The following is an 18,990-nucleotide window of genomic DNA, read 5'->3' as shown; positions in this document are numbered from 1 at the left end:
TTCCCCCACTTATTTGAGGTATAAACTATTTTTTTTAAATGCATTTAAAAATGCATTTAAATTCAAGATAATATGAATTTATGAAAACTATATCTATGAAAAATAATGATTTATTCACATTTCTTAAGTAAATGACAGTATTGTTTCAAGGATTTTTAGAGTAAACAAAAATTTTCAGTATAGGATATTATAATAAATATTAGTCAAATGTAATATTTTTTTTCCACTAAATGTTGATTTTTAGTGTAATGCATGAGAGTTGGCAATTAAAATGGTAAACAACACTAATTTCGCTTTTAAGTGTGTATTCAAATGATGCATTAACATAGGGACCTTGACATTCCTCACCCTAAAATATTGATTTCCTATGATCCACTGCCAATGCCTAATGGCGTAAAGCACCAGCTTGTTAGCATATAGGGAATTGTTGAGCACTGAGTGATGAATCCTATGAGCGAACATACCCTGAGGGCAGACGCTAATGCACTTCGACCTCGAGTGAGGCCTGAGGGGGCGGGGATCACCTGTGCGTGAAGACTTTAAGCTGAACCTGAGAGGAAAAGCCACCTATGTAACCGTTTGCTATCCCATACAGTGCAGATGTGTGAGACTTACCGGTGACGTTGGTTTCTATGTCAGCGAGCTTGAAGAGCGGGGCCACTTTGTCCAGGTAGATCTGGTACGCCTCTTTCTTGTGGCTGATGGGGTTCACAAAGACTTTGAGAGATTTAGGACGGTTCTTGAAACCTGCAGAGCAAAATAAAACAAAAGAAACAAAGAGCGGGAAGATTCATCAATCCCCTCGTGTCATGATTCCCATGGGCATTCTTTTAAGTGCTTGAAACTCATCCAGTTTAGAGAAGTGCACATCTGCTAATGTGAGCCAAAGCCCCTGTCCTTCATAATAATGATTTCTTGCCGTGAGTTCAGCTTTTGTCTGCCACCCTTGCTGCAGAATGGCTCTCACACAGCGTGAGTTCAGTCTTCAAAAATTGAAAAGGTCAGATCAGTGTCTGTTGTTTACAGTGTCTGAATATCTGCCAAGAATGAGGAGAAGGCTTGAATAAATACACCATGTAGGCTCTCTGATGCTGATTTAAACATTGTCTTATTATTATCAATGTTGAAAATAGTTATACTGCTTTATATTTTTGGGGAAACTGTGATACTTTTTTTCAGGATTCTTTGATGAATCGAAAGTTCAAAAGAACAGCATTTATTTGAAATAGAATCGTTTGTAAGCGTATGTCTTTCCCTTCACTTTTGATCAATTTAATGCATCCTTACTGAATATAAGTAATCATTTATTTAAAAGAAAATCATACTGACCCCAAACTAGCGTATATATTTGAAGTATTGTGGAATCGTGGAATCTCCCCTCCCCATCACTCTTTCTGACTGTCTCTATATGTCCTTCTTTGCAGTATTGAGTAACAGTAGATCATAATTAGCAGAAATTAGGGAGCTGCTTTCTCTTCTGGACTTCCTGGAGTGCCTGAGATCGATGGAAGCTGAGGTGAAGCTCAACACTCTCTCTCCCTGCTCCACCATCTCCCTCATTACTCTAATCCGGCCCCTGAAGCTCTCGACCCTCGACCTGCTAACGAGCCGCTACCCTCGGCTTGCCCTCCGCCGTACCCCCTGCTGACATCACAGCGCAAGAGTTCCAGGGGGTGCCCAAGGTCACAGTTCAAATAGACACAAAACGTGCGCGCAAGTAGATGCAGGAAGTGAGGTGGGGAGGCTGGGGGGATTTGGGATCTTGAAAGAAGATCGCGAGTCTCGCTCAGCGTGGGGATGCTGATCCAATCTCCCACTATGTGGCTCTTGGGGGCCGCAGTGCCGGGACGCTGGGGTCCTTGCGGGGAGCAGGTGCAGGGGGGCGGCACCAGCACTGCTGTTATAGCTGTGAATGGGGCTCAGGAGGCTCAGCAACACTCATCCTCACCGAGGGGGCTTCAGGCCCACCGCACAACACATGAAAGCAGCGTTGTGAGGCTACGCTCATCTATTGCATCAGATTTAGTGTGCACATTTGCGTCACTGCTTCATGAAGCTCAAAATACGCAAACAAAAAGATGCAAGAGTATCTACTTTTGGTTTCTGGTATGCCCGAAATACCCTAGCACTGTTCCAAAACCATTTGTGCTACCAATATAGACACCCTTATATCATAGTTGCGAGGCAATAGCTGTGCTAAAAGGTAGGTGGCATAACTATACTGCTTTCTATGATGCAAAATTTGTACCTCAAATAATGTATACTAGAGACGGCAATACCAAAATGCACTGCAACAAGCTCAGTAAAAAGATACCTAACAAAAAAAAAAAATTATCAAAAAAGTCCATCAAAGTTGTCCTAAGACAAGAACGTGTATTATTCAAAATTCATGTATAACTTTGATGAAAGGTTTTGATCCACTTCAAATGTTGACTACTGTATATAGTATTTATTACTACATCCAATTTATTAGAGCTTATCATCATTTTATTATCATTTGTTTTTTAGAGTATTACATTGTTAGTTCAGCAACATGCTAATGCCAAAAATTGTTCCTAAAAGGTTACTTATTATGAGGTTGTCTTCAAGTTAGGATCCTGTCTTAGCTGCCTATGTAGTCTGCCTATGTGCCTATGCAGAGAGACAGCTCACCAGGTTTTGGAACAAAGCCCTCATCTCTCATTAAATCATTACCCTGAAATGGGAAACTATGTTTCTGTTGTTTAAATGATCATATCTGAGCTGTTGTTCAGGATAAATCTAAACACCACAGAGGGGAGACTGAGGACGTAGCCTGCTGCTTGCATGCACGATACCGTGTTACTATGGCACATAATCCCATGTTTGTGTGAGCGATGCACGGTGGCTCCCAGGAGCTCACTGAAAGACAATCCAGACGAAGGGGCCACACTCAGGTTTCACCTCCACGAGCCAGCCCTGTTTGTGTTCCCGCAAAAGGCCACTGTGATTAGCAGACTTTAGAGAACCTGCGTTCACACGTTAATTATAACCTTTTGGGGATGGCAGACGACTCATCTAAATGTTGTGTTCTATGTCGTTAATCACTTTTGTAGTCTGTTTTAAGATAAAGCTGGAAGCCATTTATTCATATTTTTTGCTAAAATGGGTGAATTTCACAAAACCTGTTTAGAACATATCTATTTGACTAACAAAAAATAATAATAAATATGAATATTTTTATGACCATTTAAGGTAATATATGTATTATTACAGTACAGTAATATATATACTGTGTGTGTGTGTGTGTGTGTGTATATATATATATATATATATATATATATATATATATATATATATATATATATATATATATATATATATATATATTGTATTGAACAGAATATTTTCATATTGAACAAATCTGATATATATAAAATGCATTTGTGCAGTTCAGATTTGTTCAATATGACCTGGATGAAATATGACCCTGGATGTTTTTGTGACATTCACCCACATGCCCTTCATGTGAACAGGTTGGTTCTGTTTGCCCTCTCAATAGCTTTGAAGTGACGTCCACATTTCAGACACATGTACCTGCCACCTGTGGACATTCCATGAGGTCAGCACTTACTACAGCGATGCAGCCGCCCTGTGACTCAGAGGCTTAGGCTTCTACCCCTGAGGGCTATCAAGACCGGCTAATGTCACCCAACACAGCGGCTACATCTGTCTCTGTCCAGCCCCCATCTCAGGGCACAGAGGGTGCTGATGGGAAAGGTAAGGAGCATCTGAATGGTGTGGCTAAGGGTCTCCCTGTGGAGAAGATGATTCGGCACAGGGGAACACTTTTCCCATAATCAGGGGTAAATTACCTGAGAGGGGTCAGGTTACACATTGATTTCAGAGACAAACAAAGCCCCAGGACAGCCCGTAAACACTCGCTCACTGCGCTAATGAGAGGACTGACCATACAGTACATTGTTTGATCACAAAGCATCGATGCTTCATGTTACAGTGCAGCGTTATTTTGTGATCGTGAAGTCATTCTGTTCTCAGGGTTATGCACCCATCTTTCCATTCCAATTAAATTCTTGTTTTAAATGTAAGGAAATATAATTAAAATCAGTTGAAATCCAAAGATAATCATAACTGTGATTTTAACTAAAAAAAGCAAAGTTCATCAAGATAAACTTTGGATATTAGATTGACAAATCCTTTTGAAAGTTTTGAAAACATAAATTTAGAAATGGATGGATGGATGGATGGATGGATGGATGGATGGATGGATGGATGGATGGATGGATGGATGGATGGATGGATGGATGGATGGATGGATGGATGGATGGATGGATGGATGGATAGATAGATAGATAGATAGATAGATAGATAGATAGATAGATAGATAGATAGATAGATAGATAGATAGATAGATAGATAGATAGATAGATAGATAGATAGATAGATAGATAAAAAAAATTTTGTATAATAACAGTGTGTTGACTTGGCCAAGCCCCTTGAAAAAGACAAATAGAGGAAGAGAGAGTCAACGTGCATAACACAGCCATCAAACTGCACTTAAGTAACCCATAGACTGTTCCACTCGCTGAGCCCACAATACCCAAACGGGCTTTCTGGGGTGCACAGAATATTTGCTAATCCTCAAGAACAGATGTCTTATTTTTGCCCTGAAATCCCTGGCTGGCGAGGGGAGTGAGCCCTCCAACGGATAAGCCTAGATTGGGGCCTTGCAGTGGGAAAGGTCAGGATCGGAGAGGAGCTGGATCCGGCAGGCCCGAGGGGAGTTAAGCGATCTGGGGGCCATACAGGAGATGGAGCGGGTGAGAGAAAAAGAGCGTCACTGTCCTGTGCCACTTTCCTACCGGCCGTGAGATCTCCATACGGGGGACGAGTGCTTCGACATTTCCTTAGATCCTCTGCCAAGAGCGGAGCATCTGGCATGGTGTCAGGGACTGGCATTAGCGCGCATTAGCAGTGGGGGAGACCCAGCCCTCTCCAGATTTGTCCCCTCCAGCAGGGGCATCACCAGGCAGGAGCTGCACCAACCGCTAGACGAGATGGGGAACTGCGGTGGAGGTTTGGGCTTCAAATCAATACACTTGCTTTCATTGGAGCAATTAATTCACACAGGCGCCATATAATGAGAAAAACCACGTAGAGGCTCGGAGAATAAAATTAAGTGTGTAATGCATCCTATTAATTATTCCATGTTAAAATGTGGAACGCACATGCATATTGTTCAATTAGAGCCATTGTAGTTCTCGGTGTGGACAATAACACCTTTCCTAATATTAGCCAGAGAGGGGGAAAAACAGCACCATGTGTTAGGTGCCTCCATTATGTCTGCGTACATGTCTATCTATCCGGGGGCGGGTGTGACAGACAGAGAAATGGGGAAGATCCGATGGGAATACGCAGAAAAAATCCACAAGCAGCACTTGGTGAAAGTGATACTGCAGTCGTACCTACAGCAGAGTCCACAGGAGCATCTGTCCATCCTGAGACGTCCCAACAGAGCCCCATATACCTTTCACGGTGCCGTTTAGGGGTGGGAATCTTTAGGCACCACAAGATTTGATTTGCTTTTGAAACTTCCAGAAAAAATGAGCAAAAATTTTACCTTTAGGGTTACAACAGCTTGTCACTGGAGTAGCACCCTTAATGGGACATCTGTTTATCTTATTTACCCCTAAAAGTTTCTAGTAGTACTTTAAGGGTACATGTTACAACTCTAAGGTATGAATATACACCTTTAGGTACTGTCCACGTGATAGGCTGTTGTACTTCTAAAGGTATCATTTTACATTTTTCTCTGCATGAAAGTGCAGATAACAGTTTATGAGCACCTTAAATGTTATTTAACTATGAGGTTTGACCACATTTTACAAGTGAAAAAAATCACCAATAAGACATAGTACTTATATTCAAGATGCAATGTATGAAACCAAGTTGTAATATCGTTCACACTGTCTACATAATTTTTTTGTTGTTTCGGGGATTTTTAAATATTTAGTGTAAAATAAGACAAAAGTACTCATTGAGGATAGGATTTTTTGCAACATTGTCAATTAGCTTTTTGTTTTCAGTAGGCGTGCATGACCATAATCAACTTTTAGATGAAGCCTTACACTGATGCTACATTAAACATAATTATTAAAGGTGAAGTGTGTCATTTTTTTATGCCACTACTGGTACCAAATGGAATTGCGGTCTCTTTGAGCTTCCAGATTATGCCTCAAATAACAGTAGTTTTGAGCTGGAAATCAACTTGTCTGAACAATGGAAGGGGATATATTAGAAATGTTCTATTTGGCCATGCTTGTGTCCTAAATATTATAAACTTAAGTTTTAATATAAATTGTGATTTTATGAAGTTTTGTTGCTAATTAGAAATAGAGTGTTTTCAAGAAGTGTTTTCTTTCACAGAAGGAAGAAAATCATACGAGTTTGGAATAATGACAGACATTTTTAAGTGAACTATTCCTTTGACTCGTTCACTGTAGACTTACAACTCTTTTTATGATTTTTTATTTTTTATTTTATGTGAAACAGTATCATACCCTACTTTAACAGGCATATACACAGAGTTTGGACTAGCCAGAAAACATCCCAGCTAAAGTAAGAGCACTCCAGTCAATAAGATACACAGACTGATCCGTTTCCAAGGAGCTAAGGGGAAAGAGTCACCATGGATACGCAGGTTGACTTAATGGAAACCCTGTTAATGTGTAACATTATCCACTCAGCTATCGAGCTATTGTACAGCAACTCATGTAAATGCCGCGCAAGCTCAGCCAAAGGCCCAGCTTCCTTCAAATGTCGAACGCATTCTTAAAATCGCGTTCCGAGGGAGATTTCGCTTTCCCTATTATCTTGTTAAACAACTCAAAGCAATTTCATGCACGGCGCACAATAGCAACTGTTGTGCTTTATGCCAAATGCACATATGAATTCAGATGGGTCACAAAAGCCTTTGGAGGAATGAGATGGACCCGGTACTTGACCCTTGAGTTCTCTCCTCTCTCTGTTTGTCTTTTCTCCTCCCTTTAGGTCTACAACAATAAAGTCCAGCTTGACGCAGGAGTGTGACCACATGCTTTGACAAGAGCACCAAGAGCACATTATGTGTCCGGAGTGGAGCGCCGAGGGCTTCCCGGGCTCTGATTGACCTGCCTAGACTAATCTTTCAAAAGAGGGTTTAAGGACACAAGGAGTCTATTCCAGTTCAACTCGACGACTACATTGGACCCAAGTAGACTGTAGTACAGGTGCTACTATTGTTGCCGGTCGTATCCCCGCACGTTTGGTCTGTGGCCTGGCCCGACCGCTCGCTCTCTGACCACAGGGTTTAATCTGTCAGCTGGGCGGCCGCACCTCATGTGTCAGCGCACATCACATGGCTTGTCAGAAAAACACGCCGATGCTGCGTATGGCATTCAGAGCTCACCTTGAATAAAATCACATCGGGGGATTGAGGGTCTGGGGGCTGTTTTTACCGAACCGTTCACCTTTTGTGCTGAGTGTCAGCTGGGACACACCCTCCATTGTGCCGCCTCCCTGGGAAACACCAGGCCGGGATACGCTGGGCTGCTGTAACAGGTGAGCACCCCTGTAATCCAGCATGCCCGCTCTCATCCCCCGAGCCAATGATTCGGCAGCGCAGCCAATAAAATAACAGAGATAATCCACCTATGGAAAACATGCGTCCGTGTGCGTGTGAGAGCATGTGCACGCGATGGGGGTGGGGTGGACATTTCCACAAGCACCAAACACACTGCCATGCTTTATTAACAACTGTAAGAGTTTGGGAAGGTTTAAATGTAGCAGGTGATCATAAACAGTGATGTGGAAGCTCATGTAGCACATGATAACTGTGCTGCTGTTTATCATAACTTGCATGGAGAAGGTCATGAATGGTCCTAATCAATGATTAGATATATATCTTTATAACATAGGAGAGAGAATGTACTGAAATAAGGACAAACTGATTCATCAAACACTGTAAAAACAAACACTATAGTTACACTGTAAAACTGATGATCTCATTATTTTAGAAAAACTCACCTAATAATTTTGAGTGATTTCGTCATACTGTAGCTCTGGAGTTTACATATTTTTTCATTCATATCAGATTTACTGTTGAAATCAGAAGAGAATACTAGCATTATACTCTTACTATTTCTGCCTATGCTATTGTTAATATGCTATTTGGAAAGGCATACTATGCTAATATGCTATTCAGTGTAGTGTAGCATACTTTTTCTGTCATATCTTTAAATGGCAGAAATAGTAAGAGTAGAACGCTATCGTGATCTGTTTGTCTGACCAACGGCAATCTGTTTTTTGTTTGTTTTGTTTTTTAAACTACTTTTAAACTACATCATCACTAAAACAGCTTTAAACGTTGCATTCAATTAACCTTCCTCAGGCTATAAAATTGTTGTGATAATGCAAGTTTTAATACTTTTGTCATTCTGTGTTGGTTATGCTATTGCTGAAATGACATCAGGTGCATTAATTATTCAGTAAAAACCTGTTTATTATTTGATCTACACTGCAAAAAAAAAAAAAAAACTAATCCTGATCTAATCTTCTAGTTGAAAAATGTCCTTAAATTTACTTCCTAAGCGACATTGTTAAAATTATTAAGACTAGTTTTCAGAGAAAGCAATTTGGATAAAGTGTTTTTAAGCTGATTTTAAGATATAAATACATGCGGGGGGAAAAAATCCAGTGCGGTAAGTCTTACAGTTATTGTGCAGTGATACTTCTTAGGTAAATGTATCTTATTTTAAGTTTTTATATATATATTTTTAAGAAGTTTTAGATATATTTATACTGAAATTTAATCCCATTTAGAAGTCATTTTTTGCATTGTGTAAAGTGTGGCTACTTGTTTAGGTGTATGAATGTCTGCATTGCTAAAAAAATTAAATGAAAAAAAAATGACCACGTTTACCAGCATTACAAGGCCATTAAGCTGGAAGACATGATGAAACTTTACACAGACAAGGTCTGTAATTTCATGCCAAAACATATAATGTTTAAATCTTCTGGCTATACTTTTGAAACAGTGTATATTAATGGTTTTGGAATGTCTCAATGTTATTCCATTGTATGACACCACAATGAATCTCATTTCTGTGTATTAATTTTTCTCCTCACAGCACTAAATAAGCATGTCCTCTCTCCTCCAGGCTCCCTCAAGGCATATTCTTTAATTATGTTAATTAATTCATGTTCTGCCCAAAGTACATGGAGTCCTCACTCACAATTACCCACAAAAAGCCAGCATTTCAATCTTTAAAGGGCTACAGCTCAGAAACTCTTTCGTGTGAAGAAGTTATAGGGCCAAAAGATTCACTGAGGTGGGGGAAGGGCTTGATAGTATAAAGTTGTGAGGCCTGGACAATCCCCTCCCTAATTCCCAGTGAGTAATGCACCTCCTGAGCACTGCTGTTACATCACCTCTTATTCAGTCCTGTAACTGAAATTCCAGGGATTAGCTGGTGTTAATACAGCATTATGACTAGGCCCTGATCGGACAAAAACACTTTCCAGAGATTTCCCCCTTACCATTATCTAGTCCTAAACTCCTATCCCATATCCAATCCAGTTTTAAATATAGTGTACATGTACCGTGTTCAGTATTTATGTGGGGCGCACAGCGGGCAAAGAAGGATTTCTGAAATTGAACTTTCAGCCTAATTGTGAGGCTAGATTATTTCAGCGATAATGTGCAGTGCTGCATTCTCTGCAGACCGGGATTAACAGAGATTACACATGCACATTTTCACAAAGGCAGCGTCTGAATGCTCAACGCTCATTTAGCCGACGAAGGAAGTTTTATAGAATTGCTTATGAAAGAAGAAATCATTTTGTTGGTCCTCGGGAGAGTCTTAGACATCCCCCACTATTAAATCTCCTCCTTGCGTCCCTCCCCCAGGTTTTTCGGGAACCGGAGAATGAAGAGTTCTGACGCATTTGGAAGGACACCTGTCTCCCGTGCAGCACAGCGATTCGCTAGGCAGGCCGCTGGCCTGTCTTGGCAGTGAACGCTAGTGAGAGAAGCACAGATAATTACAAACTCCAGGGAGGCCGTAGGACCAACCTGTTCCTCCAGTCTGATCCAGCAGGTCCTTGCGGCCAACACCACCCTTTTTCAAGACCCCCTCCGACCCCCCTACCATCAGGCACACCACATAATGATATGGTCATCACACAAAGGAGATGGTGCCCCTCGGCTCTCTCAACAAGCGTACCTTATAATCCAGTCCGTGGAGTTTATTCATGACTTTGTATTGTGCAGCCAGGATGTTGTTGACACAGCTAAAACATCATATTGTAGATCTGATGCATATTTGAGAAATCATTTAATTATGATACAAAGGCTCTGTTCCAAAACTAGTGATCTACCTTGCTTCTTAGGCAGCATTCTGATTGAAATGAAACTACATAGATAGTTACAACTACATACATCTACATAGGCAGCCCAATGAGTTATACAAATAGCTCTATCAATTTGACTAACAACTGATAGAGTTTTATTCCTGTGATGCAAAGCTGAATTTTCAGTCTCACTACTTCAGTCTTCAGTGTCACATGATCCTTCAGAAATCATTCTGTTATGCTGATTTGGTGCTCAAGACACATTTATTATTATTATCAATGTTGAAAACATTAGGTTTATTTTAAATATTAAAAGTAATATTGGTAACGCTTTAGATTACAGCCCCGAAAATACTGCGTAATTAAAGCGATTTAACAGCGTAACCTTCGGTAATTATAGTGTACCTATAACGTACTCACAATATAAGTATAAGGGAACGATAATATTTTAAGTTTGGGGAATAAAGGGGTAACAACCAGGAGAATTAAACAATTATTTATACTGTAAGTATTAAAGAACTAAAGGTTTACCATTTACCATATAACAATCTTACATTTGGGAGCAATTTAGCAAGAACATACACTGCGTACCTTTTTGAAATAATGGTGAACCAGTACATACTGTAAAATTACAGGCTTTTTAAACATTACAGGGTACATATCTATGCATTTATAAAGTAATCTTTTTAACAAAAGTGCACTGAAAACGAAAACTATTGCAACTTTTGCTTAAATATTGGGGAAAGATACTCTTGTTTCATGTAGTGGTGCTTGTTACCCCCTTGTTCCATGTAGTTACAGGGTAAGTGTGACATTGCGGGCCGTAAATTAAAGTAGTGCTTGTTACCCTCTGGTTCCATGTAGTTACAGGGTAAGTACAATAAAAAAGCATACACAGTTTTATATCACTGACTCGGAAACCTTTATTTATTATACAAGCACCACTTACCCTGTAACCACATCAAACAAGATATATTTCCCAGTATTTAAAAAAATTGCAATAGTCTTAGCTTTTCTTGACTTGAAACATGTTAGCCCAAACTTAAAGATCTGCACTTTTGCAATCAAAAAAATGTATAAATGCCTATATATGTACCCTGTCATTTTTAAAAAGCCTTTTATTACAAAAAGCTACGCAGTGTATGTTCTCGCTAAATTGCTCCCAAATGTAAGATTGTTGTATCATATAGTAGAATAAGTACCCCTTAGTTCTATAATACTTATAGTATAAATATTTTTTGATTCTCCTGGTTGTTACCCCTTTATTCCCCAAACTTTACATATTGTTTCCTTATACTTACATGCAAGTACTTTATAGGTACACTATAATTACAGAAATTTACACTGTAAATTCCTCTTAATTACACAGTACATTCCGGGCAGTAATCTGCGTTACCGTAATATTTTAGGTAACACTTTATTTGAAGGTGACATGGTAATAACAGTAAATTATGCATAATTACAAGAAACTAACACTAAACCAAACTCTAACCGTAACTATAGTAAGTACATGAAGTTAATATTACTCGGTACTTATTTGAGTAAGTGCAATGTAACTGTCGCCTTAAAATAAAGTGTAACTATATTTTATTAATATGTTCATATTTTGTGAAAATTTTCAGGATTCTTTGATGAATAGAAAGTCCAAAAGAACAGCATTTATTTGAAATAGATTTTTTTTCGAACAATGTAAAAGTTTTGACCAATTTAATGCATCCTTGCTAATAATATAAAAAAAAACGTATTATTTTCTTTTAAAAAAATCATAAAAAGTAGTAGTGTACACAGCACACAAAATATTGTGGGTAAAATGGTTCTTGTAAGTATTTGTGTAAAAAAAGGCCCAGATTTACTAGTGAATTATTTGTTATTTAGAGGTGAATTGTGTGTTTAACTCAATTTTCAGATTTGTTGTATTAGTAAACTTTCTAGCTTATCACATTGGTAAACTTTCTAGGCTATTATATTGGTAAACTTTTAAGTCTATTGAATAGGTAGATTTTCTAGTCTACTGTATTAGTCCGCTTTCTAGTTTGTTCCATTATTGACTCCTTGTACAAAAGGAGGATCCAACGTGTTCCACCGGATTGCTGCGTGACTTGCTGCGAGACTGGAGCGAGGAACCGCTCATGGGATACTTCATAGCTCTGTTTAATTTGTTTGTTTTAATCTTCATAGGACTCTAAGATCTGAGTAAGACTACACTGCTCAATATATGAGAACTTTTGATAACGATTCTTAGTTTGAGACGTCACTGTTCTAACCAGACAAAGCTCCAAGCTCTTCAACCCACCTGAACCAGAATAGAAAAAGTTTCTACTTCAGAAGTTTTTTACAATTTCTTATACAATCTTATACGGTGCCATAATTATGCCACCTACATCTTAAAGAGCGCACTTAAAATGCTACACTCACTAAGTTCAGGAACAGAGTAATTGTGTCCAATCCATTACCGAGTTGAGCAGTCTTTATTCAATAAATGTCAGCAAACACAATAAAATGTAAAATGAAGCAAATGTTGACCCGGTTAATGTTTGCATGTCATAAATGTACGTCATAAAATTCAGTGAGGCTCCAAGATAAAATAATTCTAAAATGCCTAATGCTTGATATGTGATATTTTTTCAGTGTCTGGTGCATGTTCAACTGTTCTGATGTGTGAACGTACCGCTGAGGATCTCTTTAAGGCTTTTGAACCAAGTCTCACAGTGGTCCACGCTCAGGTTGTTGAAGTGGATGGCATGGTCCTTTAGTTTGAGCCCTTTCTTCTTGCACTGAAAGAGTGTGATGCCCAGCAGAGTTCCACCCGTCTGCTGCCCGACAGAGCGTCTCCGCTTCACCTTCACAGCAAACACATCCTTTAGCTCCACACACTCCTCCTGCTTCTTCACATCACGGTCAGCTAAAGCAAACACACAAAATACATTGATGTCATTTTTTCACCTCCTCTTGTAATGTGTGTTTTTTTTTTAAATGCCAAAACATAATAGTTTTTTTTTATCATATCATTTGACCCCACAGTAATAAAATGTATTGTTTAATTGAAAGACTAAGATGTAAAGGCCAGTGTGACTGTGAATTGAGGTTCATTACTTTTCTGCACTTAATTAAATGCTGTGGATTTGCATTCATAGTACAAAATGACTTGCAGCTCATTTTGTATGTTGATTTGTGTGTTTTTTTTCTTTCTTTTGATTACAAAGAAACTGCACTTGGAAATTAAAAGAATTTAAAGGGATAGTTCTCCCAAAATATGAAAATTCTGTCATCATTTACCCACTCTTTTGTAGTTCCAAACCTATGGAGCCCCACAAAAACTTTTGCGTTCCCCTGAGAAACTTTGGGGGGAAACCCAAATTTTCTTACGGAAACGCAAAAATTTTGCGAGAGAACGCAAAAGAATTGACTTTTTATTTTTCTTCCCATCTCGTTTTTTTTTTCTTCTGACCACCATTGTCCCTTTAGGGGCTCCATACAAACCTGTATAAAATTACCTGTATAAAACCATTCAAAATTTGGGTGGTCTGTAAGATTTTCGAAATTAGTCTCTCATGCTCACCAATTAAGGCTGCATTTATTTGATAAAAAATACAGTGAAACATTATACAATACAGTAATATTGTGAAATATCATTAAAATTTTAAATAAACGTTTTCTATTTTAATTTCTATTCCGTTTTCTATTTCTATTTTATTTATCATTCTAATATGCTGATTTGGTGCTCAAGAAACATTTCTTATTATCAATGTTGAAAACAGTTGAGCTGCTTAATATTTAGAAACCATGCTATCCTTTTTCAGGATTCTCTGATGAACAGCATTTATTTAAAATAGAATCTTCTGTAACAATGTAAAACCCTTTAATGTCACTTTTTTATCAATTTATTGTGTCCTTTTCTTGCTGAATTAAAGTATTCATTTCGTTCAACAACAACAACAAAAATCTTACTGACCCTAAACTTCTGAACTGTTTTTGCCCATAGTATAAAAGTCAATGGGGCCCAAAACAATAGCAGGACCCTTTGACATTCATTGTATGGATAAACATATGTTTAAATTTAAAATATATATATATATATATAATTTTTTTGTGTTTTACAGAACAGGAATTGCATACAAATTTGGAACAACATAATGACGATTAAATGAGAATATTTTTTTTTTAACTGTCCCTTCTATGAGAACTAAAACAAACAACGAAATGAAGTTTTAATGGGTGAGAATTCAGACTTTTAACAGCGCTGCACTTGATACCCCAGCGTTACGATGGGCTGTGAGTTTCCTGTTCTCTCCTGACCCCCCGCTGTAAATGATTACCCACAGGCAAACTCCAATTAAACCGCACTGAAATCTGTCGCAGAGCCTTAAGATGGACCGAGTTCTGTAGCTGTCTCTCTCCTCGTGTGAAAGCTTTTCTTCATTAGGAGCACCCCGAGCCGCACCTCCACGTTTCAGAACATTAACTACCCTCTCACATTACTGCGCAAGACACCAGCCGCCATCTGTTCCTACTCGGGCTTCTGCTCGAACCTCTCTATACCTACCCCACTCTATTTATTTAACACTGGAGCTTCGTTTCATTGTGGTCACTCTACAAAACCCCGAGTCAATTGAATTAGTGGGAATAGGAGATAATCTCTCCCGGCAGAGCTTTCCTTGAGCCAGGGCAAATGACAAAGTGACAAAGTGGCCCGTGTTAACGGCTGTGTACAGGAACCTGCCTCCGAGAGAGCGAGGGACGGTCCTGAAGGGTGTAGAGGGAGAACGGGACGAGGCCGAAAGGGGGGGGACTTCTCCTCTGCTCCATTACAGTAAGCCGGTGCCCTGTCTGAATCAATCTTGGCACATCTGCGTGATGCCGACCGTAAACAGGATTAAAGAAGGACTTATCTGCTTGATGCTAATTGTGTTGCAGTTTTTGCACATGTCCACCCTTTTTAATAAAGAGACTCCAAATGCTGCTGTTCAACTGCCCTTTTCAGGCCAGGGTTGTCAGCATGTGCACAGCGCTAGTCGGGTTGGTCTGGGCTCTGATGTTCTAAGGCTTTGGCAATAGGACCCAATTAGTCCCCCCCAATTAAGAGAAGGAAAATTGAGTTTAAATGAGCTGCCCGCTAAGTAGAAGCAATGAGATGTAGATTGAGATATACTCCTGGTAAAGCATGAGACTGACTAGCGTTTCCTGCTGATCTGCTCTAAAACAGGCCACACAATTGGAACTTTACTTTTTGCTAATACTGTGCTGTCTCTATTTTTGGGAGACCATAAATTCTTGCTTACACAAACTTTTTTTTTTTCTTATCTCTATTGTATTTTAGCCACTTTACAGCTCCACACTTGCTAATCTATTTTTAAGGGAATAATGATGCAACTTTAACAACTGCATTAAAATTGGCAGCAAAATTAATCTCTTGACGTGGCTTTGCTGATGCAATTAGAAAGCTAACGCAAGTATTAGAAAGCTGACGTAAGTTAAAAGTATGCTAGAAAGAAAAAAAATAATTTAGAAAACTATCAAGGTCATTTGCTCATGACTGATTTTTCCAGTTTCTTTTTGCGATGAGAACAGGAAGCGTCATAAGGTTAAGCAATAAAAGCCACTGTTTTATTCCATTTTTTTAATTTATTTTTTATTGTGGTCATATTCCAATTATGTATGCATCATGTGAAGGTGGTTACTTGACTGCCATAATCCAAATAAGACTATATTCTAGTTACAAGATTGCTGAACAAGACAGCTGGGATATGCCTGTATTAGGAATGTTGAGTCACGTAACACCTTATTCCGAAAATCCATTACTGGAATATGCAAGTTGGTATGTGATACATATACATACATACATACATGTATACATACAGTTGTATTAAGTCTAGAAATTGAGGATTGAGAAGATTTTTTCACGAAAATAAACAGAAATACATATGCAATGTATTTCTGCTTATTTAGCACTCTTTGGTTTTAGATGTCATTGGCTGAAAAAATTTATCACAGTTTCCCCAAAAATATTAAGCAGCACGTAACTATTTTCATCAATGATAATAATAAGAAATGTATTAGGCCTATATACAGTTCTCAAAAGTTCTCATCTTATGTTCCAGGGGAAAAAGTAATTTTGAACAACATGAGGGTGAGTAAATGATGACAGAATTTTAACTTTTGGGTGAACTAACCCTTTAATTTGAAAATGTGGTCTCCATGTAAATGTGATTACCTGTGGAATACACACTTATACTAACAAGTTCATACAGTATATAACCAAAGTGATTGCATATTGCAGCAGTTAAAAAAGCAAAACACACCTTTAAGATGCATAGACGGAATATGTAGATTTCTTGTAAAAGCCGTCACACCTCTTTTGTGTGATCTAAAAGGGATTTGAGAGTAATCCATGCAAAAAAACGCAAAGCTGGGGTTAGAGAAGGGGGTTGAAGAAGATTTTTTGCCGCTGGTGCCTCTGCTGCAGGGCACACAAGTTCACAAATAAGAAGGGCCATATGTTCAGGGTCATTGGTCTAAAGGGGCTGCAAAGGGCCAAATCAATATGACACGTCTGGTAACACGCGAGGTCATATAACACGGAGCCCTCCTGAAGACTGACTATGGATCTGTCGTCTCCGGAGAGCTCATCTCTCTTATTGACAATTACATGCGTCTCTGTGTGTAGACACCACTCACAGCGCAGCGATGACACACACACGCGCACATGCTATCATCACTGGATGCCGATTCATGTTTTCTGGATTACATAAAATCAGGCTTGATGAAATTAAATTCAGTACAGTAGAGTCGGGCGAGTTGTTGCAGTTGCTCAATTTTTTCCTAAAAAATGTGTCTGTATGTGTATATATATATACACATATAGAAATGGTGCTCGTCTATGCAACAGTGAAATGGTTTAGCATTTGTGGTTTTCTGTGTTGTTGCTAGGGCATTGCATGGTGATTACTGGCCCAAATAGAAATGTTGTCCTCAACAAGCCGCAGGATTTGAGGTATTATTCATGTCCATAGCACAAATGATGCAGAATGAGTTGTGCGTCAAAGTTTAATACCTTACAATAGGAGTTTGTTCAAATCACTAAGCCAAAGTATGATAAATTGTAGTAGTGATGCCTGTCTTAGCAAAAATTAACTTAAATGCCTAAATTGAAGTTGCATACAAGTTTTTTATTGAGCATTACATTTGTACAGGTTCTCCCTTTTGTTTTAATTTTTCACATGTATAACAAAAAATATTTAAAAATGATTTTAAACGAGCTCTTTATGTTAGGAATTGCTGGTTGTCATAAAAGCTACATATATGCTAGGAAATTAGTTAATTAGTTTGAAAATAGCAATTCTGTTGAACCTCACAAGGCAGGGAACAAAGCAGGGAATGACGAGCCTGTGGCCCCCAGCGTGGCAAGTGTCATATTCTGGCGCACATGAGGCTGATTTCAGATGACAAGATGGGAACAGCCCTTCATTTGAGGCACAGTAAGACACGGGGAGATTAAATAAAACTGTGCACTCTTCTAGAAAACTTTATTGCTTCCAGATGGATACAAGCTTCCTCTCAGCAGCGCTCCGGCAAAGGCGAGACGCGGGGGGCCCGACATCATGTCATGATGCAACTAATGTATGGACAAAAAGAATCAATTCTACACCGGGAGTGATTTGAGCTGCTAGACTTTGTTACAGTGAGATTTCAATATGCATGTTGTCTGATGCATATGTATTGATTTTATTAGTGGTGCTTGAAGCATCACCTTTAGCATTGCTCATACTTAAGATTAGTGACAAAAACCTAACTGTAAACTTCATGATCAACTCATCCCATATGTGATTCAGACATAAATGAAACCTGCAGCCAGTTGAGGAGGAGTGTGTTGTTACTTTTCTAAGTGATTAGACTAACAATTGTTGCAATGTAGACAATAAAATGGCCAAAAAATCTCACATAAGCCATATTTAGAGACTCTTGCCAGTAGGCATTTAAACTCTGTAAAAATGACAACAAGAGATTTTCTGGAGTAAAAATGTACTTAAGAAGCAACACTGCATAAAATATTAAGACTTGTTTTCATAGACTATACAACACCCTATTATCAAGATAGTACGTTTTTTACAGGTAAGCCTCACTCCTTCCTTCAGAAAATGTGAATCTAGTTGTGTCTCCATATAGTAAATATCCATGAATGTCTTTTAAATCTTCACCTGCATTCACAGGGTTCAGTCTGGCAGAGAATCTCTTTGTCTCATCTTCTCCCTACTCATTGTTGATGCGTGCAGCGCTCTCGCAGATGAAACTAATACCGTGGTTTGAAAGGGGTCCAACTACGGAAAGCCCGTGCCAGGTCAGCAAGCCACTCTTTGCCCCCATGTTGTGTGGGGCCATGTGGTTCCCAGCATGGCTTCCGAGAGCATATTTTCCACCTGTGCCTGTGGAAGCCTGTGTGCCCAGACCCACACACCAAAACCCAATATTTACATTTTTATATTGCCGTTTTCAAGCCCCCAGGATGCAAACAAAGGAGGCAGCGTCTGTTTGTTCCCTGTGTGCAATTAGACTGTGACACTGTATATCCCTATTGCAATACAGAGGGGTCACACACTTGAACTTTGACTGTGTTCGGTACACAAG

General features: G+C 39.0%; 1 protein-coding gene across 1 annotated transcript in view; it reads right to left on the bottom strand.

The window, feature by feature from the left end:
- The window catches only part of cerkl (ceramide kinase-like), a 96,594-nt gene that overhangs the window by 68,623 nt on the left and 8,981 nt on the right, over positions 1-18,990 (bottom strand). Inside the window, exons 2-3 of the mRNA XM_056265641.1 lie at positions 13,037-13,270; positions 616-747 (exon numbers count right to left, since the gene is read on the bottom strand). Of these exons, the coding sequence (XP_056121616.1) occupies positions 616-747; positions 13,037-13,270 (366 nt within the window). The remainder of the gene's footprint in view (positions 1-615; positions 748-13,036; positions 13,271-18,990) is intronic.

This window comes from Rhinichthys klamathensis, unplaced genomic scaffold (assembly GCF_029890125.1).
Source record: "Rhinichthys klamathensis goyatoka isolate OS25496 unplaced genomic scaffold, OSU_Roscu_1.1 h1tg000237l_1, whole genome shotgun sequence".
Lineage (NCBI taxonomy): Eukaryota > Metazoa > Chordata > Actinopteri > Cypriniformes > Leuciscidae > Rhinichthys > Rhinichthys klamathensis.
This window is presented reverse-complemented; position numbering and strand designations above follow the sequence as displayed.